Source organism: Lipotes vexillifer, unplaced genomic scaffold, assembly GCF_000442215.2.
Source record: "Lipotes vexillifer unplaced genomic scaffold, Lipotes_vexillifer_v1.1 scaffold349, whole genome shotgun sequence".
NCBI classification, from domain to species: domain Eukaryota; kingdom Metazoa; phylum Chordata; class Mammalia; order Artiodactyla; family Lipotidae; genus Lipotes; species Lipotes vexillifer.
The window spans coordinates 77,150-83,032 of NW_006790574.1; the positions used below are offsets into that span (position 1 = coordinate 77,150).

Genomic DNA, 5,883 nt, shown 5'->3' on the forward strand with positions numbered 1-5,883 from the left:
TGATGTGATCAGGGTGTTGGGCCTTCGGGTCCCCAGATCCTCTGACCGCGAGAGGCTTTCTGACCTGGGTCCCTTTATTTAGGACGGAGAGCTTCCCGACCCCCTTCTCTCTGAGGGTTACTGTGCGGTAGGCTAGGCTGGGCCAGAGCGGGCTCTGGGCTCACGGGAGGGAACCGAGCAGGCCGGCGGCTGAGCCTCACCCCTCCCGGCCCTCTTCTCTCACAGGGTGAACGCGGAGAGACTGGACCCCCCGGGCCCGCTGGATTTGCCGGTCCTCCTGTGAGTATCTCTGTCCACCCTCCCTCCCTCCCACGCCCTCCACTCTGGCCAGCTCAAGTCATTCCCCAAGGACACCTTCCCGCCTGCGGGGGACGGAGGGACAGGATTTAAAGAAGAGGGAAGTGGCTCCTGTGCGTCCACATCTCCACAGCGATGTGACAGTCCTACCCGAGACTCGGTGTCCAGGCCCAGGGTGGACGCACACACTCACACAGAGTCTCTGGCCCCTTTGGAGGAACCTCGAGTGTTTGCCCGCTCTCACTGGCCTCCTCCTTGCCGGGACAGGGTGCTGACGGCCAGCCCGGTGCCAAAGGCGAGCAAGGAGAGGCTGGCCAGAAAGGTGACGCCGGTGCCCCGGGTCCTCAGGGCCCCTCTGGAGCTCCCGGGCCTCAGGTGGGTAACGCTGAGCTCCCCCCGGAAACCGATCCCACAGGGTAGGTGGTGCTGGGTGCCGGGAGAGGGGCCTGGGCAGGCAGAGGTGGCTAGGAGGCCTGGGGATGCCCGCCTGTGTTTAGGGCCCTCCACCCAGCAGACTCCGGAGCCTGCTGCTGCAGCCACAGGAGGGGGAGGCTGCAGGGAGGAGGAATTTGTGCTCAGGGGTAGAGGTTCAAGGAGCCAAGCTGGCTTTCAGAGCCGTGGGTGTGGGTGTGGGTGTGTGGCTGGGGGCTGACACAGGGTACCAGCCGCTGGGTCTCCCTGAGCACAGACGGCCTGGGGCAGAGCGGCCAGTCTCCTGGGAGACCTTGGACTGGCTCTGAGGACACCTGATGGGCCTGCCCTCCCCGAGGTCTCCTAGAACACGAGTCTCCTATGGGTCGGGGTGGCAGGCCCACCTGTGACAGCCTCTCCAGGCTGGGATTTTAGTGCTGACAAAGCTGCGTCTTTGAGAACCTAGCTCTCAGGAGTCCACGGTTGGGGCTCAGGAGGAACCTGCGCCCAGAAGCCCACAGCCCTCCCCCGGGGCGACCGGGCCTCACCGTCTCCCTCCTTCCTCCCCAGGGTCCTACTGGTGTGACTGGTCCTAAAGGAGCCCGAGGCGCTCAAGGCCCCCCGGTGAGCGAGGCCCCCCATTCCCACTGTCACTGGGCCGGGTGGAGGGCACTGTAGGGGCAGTGGCTTCTCTCGCACCCACCTCCCCGGGCCTCAGGAAGGAGGCCTGGCCCCAGAGACCCCACCCCGCCTCCTTCCCTCTCAGCCCGAGCCCCTCCCACACAGAGCCCATCCCACAGCCGGGTGGGAGAGAGGGTGCCCCTACAGCGCTGACTGCCCCAGCCGCATCCTCCCCCTGCAGGGGCTGGAGGCTGAGAAGCTGCAGCTGCCCGAGGCAGTGGCCAGACCTGGGGGCCCTTTCTCCCTGTCTAGCTCTCCCCTTGCTGCCATGCGCCCCTCGCCCCTTTCCACACCAGCCTACGAGGCCCCCGCCCCCAAATTTGATTCTTGGGCCTCCTGAGGGTCTGAGGTACTCAGGGTCCTCCTCTCGTCACATAGGGGGCCACCGGATTCCCCGGAGCTGCAGGCCGCGTCGGACCCCCAGGTTCCAATGTAAGTGCTGCCCCCAGCTGTTTCCTCCCTAACTCCAGGCATGCAAGGCACAGGCAGGGGGTCGAAGAGCCTGGCCCAGTCCCCCACACATCTTTGTGCCCATCCCCACTCCCGGGAACAGTAGTTAACTGACCACAGGGACCTGCTCTCCTTGTACACAGCTGGGAGCAGGGCAGGGGGCGCTCTTGCTGGCCACGGGCTTCTGGCTCCGTGGGCAGGACAGGGCTGGTACAGTTGCTTTCATTGTGGACGCACACTTCTTGAACACACTGTGCTTTGTAAGAATGTCTGCATCTTGCTCCTGGGGAAAGTCCCCCAGCTCACCAACACCGCCAAGTGCAGAGGGAGCGGGCGCAGAGGCTTAGCGGCCAGGGGTGAGGCTGGAGCTGTTCCTTGAGGACCGGTGGTGGGACTGAGGCAGGAGGGAGTCCAGGTAGATCAGAAAAAGGAAAGTGTGCAGAGGCTGAAGAAGCCAGAGCTCATGGGGGAGAGAAGATGGAAGAGGTAGCCCGGGCTGGGGGTCAAGCTGCCCTTAGGGTGGAGGAAGCCTCCAGAGGGTCACCGTGGCTTTGGCAGCCTGGAAGGATGGTGAAGGGCGAGATGAGTTCTCAAGTCCCGCATGTGCTCCTTCTAGGGCAACCCTGGACCCCCCGGCCCCCCTGGTCCTTCTGGAAAAGATGGTCCCAAAGGTGCTCGAGGAGACAGCGGCCCCCCTGGCCGAGCTGGTGACCCTGGCCTCCAAGGTCCTTCCGGACCCCCTGGCGAGAAGGGAGAGCCTGGAGATGACGGTCCTTCTGTAAGTCCCACCCCAGGCTGGGGAGCCCAGGGCCAAGGTCCCTGGAGCAGGAGTGTGAAGGGCACGTGGTCTCACAGAGCCCAGAGTAGGGGGAGCACGACTGTGGGGCTGCCGGGCAGGGGCGGGCGCTGCAGAGAGAAGTGCCCCGACGCCTGCAGTGGGCAGCTGGCCACCGCGCGGATGGGCGGGGGCGGCCCCGTGTCGCTTCTCAAGTCTCACCGCCCTCTCTCCTCCCTCAGGGCCCCGACGGTCCTCCAGGTCCCCAGGGTCTGGCTGGTCAGAGGGGCATCGTTGGTCTGCCGGGGCAGCGTGGTGAGCGAGGATTCCCCGGCCTGCCCGGCCCATCGGTGAGTGGGGATGCCCCTCCCTCCAGGCGAGCTGGGCCCAGCCCGGCTCAGGTGGAGGCTCTTCACCTGGTGGTCTTGGTGGCCTGGCCACCCCGAGGCTGCCACCGCTCCGTACCGTCTGAACTGAGCCCCGGTCAGCGCTCTCCCCAGAAGGGCTCGGAGGGGCCTCGGAGCGCGCACTCATCCTCCTTGTCGCTGTCCCCCAGGGTGAGCCTGGCAAGCAGGGAGCTCCTGGAGCATCTGGAGACCGAGGTCCCCCTGGCCCCGTGGGTCCTCCTGGCCTGACTGGTCCTGCGGGTGAACCTGGACGCGAGGTGTGCAGTGGGATCCACTGTGGGGTAGCCCGTTCTTGGGAGAGGGGAGCCCTGGAGAAGGGGGTGACAGATGGGCCGAGCCCAAGCGCCCAGATGTGATGGGAGGGTGGTGATGGGAGCGAGAGGGCACGGAGACTAAGAGCTGGGCCCACGGCGGGGAGGCAGGAGGAAGCTGGCTGAGAAAGCTTTGGCTGGAGGGAGGGCACAAACCTGGGCTCCCGAGGGAGGACGGGAAGCAGAGGCGGGGGTGGTGGGCAGCTCTGATGGCGTCTGTTTCCCTTTGCGCAGGGAAGCCCTGGTGCTGACGGCCCCCCTGGCAGAGACGGTGCAGCTGGAGTCAAGGTGAGTATCGGGGTCTCACTCAAGGTGAGTACGGTGGGCCGGGGAGGACATTCCATTGGCCTGGCAGGGCTGGGGTCAGAATCACGTCTCTCCTTGCCTCTTCTGGAACGTTCCTCTCTGAGCCGGAGACCTCTCTCCTGACAGGGTGATCGTGGTGAGACCGGTCCCTTGGGTGCCCCCGGAGCCCCGGGGCCCCCTGGCTCTCCTGGCCCCGCCGGCCCGGTCGGCAAGCAGGGAGACCGAGGAGAAGCTGTGAGTATCTTCGAGTCAGTAAAAGCCACGGTGGAGGAGGGTGGCTGCGTGGGTAGGGAGCTTTCCACCACCCGCCCTCCCCCACCCCAGGCCCTGGGCACGTCCCTGTCCTGACTGTGCTCTGACGCTGCCCCCACTCTCCCCACAGGGTGCACAAGGCCCCATGGGACCCTCAGGACCAGCTGGAGCCCGGGGAATGCCAGTGAGTATCTGAGCGTCCTGTGCTGGGTCCCCGACAGGCAGGTTCAGGGGGCAGCAGGGACCTGGGGCTCCTTGGCTCGGGTGAGGCTGGCAGAGGCTGGCCTGAGCTGACCAAACCTGTGTCTTTGTGTCTTGTTCCCAGGGCCCTCAAGGCCCCCGAGGTGACAAAGGAGAAACGGGAGAGGCTGGCGAGCGGGGACTGAAGGGACACCGTGGCTTCACTGGTCTGCAGGGTCTGCCCGGCCCCCCTGTGAGTGCCGCAGGCTGCGCTTGGTTCCCCAAGGCGTCCCACTTCACAGAGCCCACTGGAGTTTCCCATGCTGCTAAGGCGACTTGGGATCATCCTGAGAAATGTGCTGGGCCTCCTCAGGGTTGGAGGGAGAAGCGCATGGAAGGGGCGCGGGGCGGGACGTGTATGCGCTCCCCCAACTCCCAGCATATATACATATTCAAGAAGGCCTCCTGACGTGGAAGATGGGGCCCTGTCTGTGCTGACCTCTGACCTTTGCCTCTTCCTGCCGCACAGGGTCCCGCCGGAGACCAAGGGGCTTCTGGTCCCGCCGGTCCTTCTGGCCCCAGAGTAAGTGAGATGGAGTGAACCCTTCCTCTGGGGTGGGACCAGGGTGCTGGTCAGGTGTTTGGTGAGGAGGGAGATGTGGCTGCTTCTGGGGAAGCCTCGGGCTCAGGCGCCTCACTCAGCAGCAGAAGTGGGACTGGCTTGGTGAGACTGTGGCCGGAGAAGTACCCGAGGTCATAGGACGAACACGAGAGCAGCTCTCGGCTGTCAGACAGACTCCCTGGGAATAGGATTTTACAAAGAGGGTTGTAGGGAGTGAGAGAGCCGTGAAGCCGTCCTGCCGGTTCTTGGCCACACGGAGACCAGCGTGGGGTTACATGACTGAGAAATGGGAAAACTTGGGAAGAGAGCAGCTGTGAGTGCTGCCAGGACGGCCGCCTCACCAGCCCCAGCTTCCCCCGGACCTTCCCTTTGTCGATGGCTCTCTTCTCACTGTCTTTCTCCCTCCCGGCCTGCAGGGTCCTCCTGGCCCCGTCGGTCCCTCTGGCAAAGATGGCGCTAATGGAATCCCCGGCCCCATTGGACCTCCTGGACCCCGTGGACGTTCAGGCGAAACTGGCCCTGCCGTGAGTGTCCTTCCTGCTGTCTGGGGTGTTCCCAGCACCGGGAGGCTTGAGCTCTCTGATGCTAAGGGCCTCTTTCGGGGCATCAGCCTGCAGCTAATGTGACAGCATCCTTTATCCTGGGAGCTCCCTGGAGGTTCAGAGTCCATGAGACACAGAAGAGAGGGGCTAGTGAAAAAACAGGGAGCGTTCTATGGTTTTCTTGGTCTTGGCCTGCTGTGCACACGCACACGCACACGCACACGCACACGCACACGCCCAACCTCATGGGACTGGGAAGAAGACATCCTAGTACATTCTAGCAGGTGGGGATGGACACAGGAGGGGCGTCTCCCTGTAATTCCTGGCTGATTTCTCTGTTTCCTGCTGCAGGGTCCTCCTGGAAATCCTGGCCCCCCTGGCCCTCCAGGTCCCCCTGGCCCTGGCATTGACATGTCCGCCTTTGCTGGCCTAGGCCAGAGAGAGAAGGGCCCCGACCCCCTGCAGTACATGCGGGCCGACGAGGCAGCCGGCAACCTGAGACAGCACGACGCCGAGGTGGATGCCACACTCAAGTCCCTCAACAACCAGATCGAGAGCATCCGCAGCCCCGAGGGATCCCGCAAGAACCCCGCTCGCACCTGCCGGGACCTGAAACTCTGCCACCCTGCGTGGAAGCGCGGCGAGCCCG

The 5,883-nt window shown here is 64.7% G+C and overlaps 1 protein-coding gene across 2 annotated transcripts in view; it reads left to right on the forward strand.

Moving 5' to 3' along the window:
* The window catches only part of COL2A1 (collagen type II alpha 1 chain), a 31,276-nt gene that overhangs the window by 23,139 nt on the left and 2,254 nt on the right, over window positions 1-5,883 (forward strand). For both annotated transcript variants that reach the window (XM_007463834.1, XM_007463833.1), the window contains 14 exons: window positions 226-279; window positions 565-672; window positions 1,279-1,332; window positions 1,768-1,821; window positions 2,456-2,617; window positions 2,857-2,964; window positions 3,171-3,278; window positions 3,567-3,620; window positions 3,765-3,872; window positions 4,021-4,074; window positions 4,216-4,323; window positions 4,600-4,653; window positions 5,109-5,216; window positions 5,586-5,874. In XM_007463834.1, coding sequence (XP_007463896.1) covers window positions 226-279; window positions 565-672; window positions 1,279-1,332; window positions 1,768-1,821; window positions 2,456-2,617; window positions 2,857-2,964; window positions 3,171-3,278; window positions 3,567-3,620; window positions 3,765-3,872; window positions 4,021-4,074; window positions 4,216-4,323; window positions 4,600-4,653; window positions 5,109-5,216; window positions 5,586-5,874 — 1,423 coding nt within the window. The remainder of the gene's footprint in view (window positions 1-225; window positions 280-564; window positions 673-1,278; window positions 1,333-1,767; window positions 1,822-2,455; window positions 2,618-2,856; window positions 2,965-3,170; window positions 3,279-3,566; window positions 3,621-3,764; window positions 3,873-4,020; window positions 4,075-4,215; window positions 4,324-4,599; window positions 4,654-5,108; window positions 5,217-5,585; window positions 5,875-5,883) is intronic.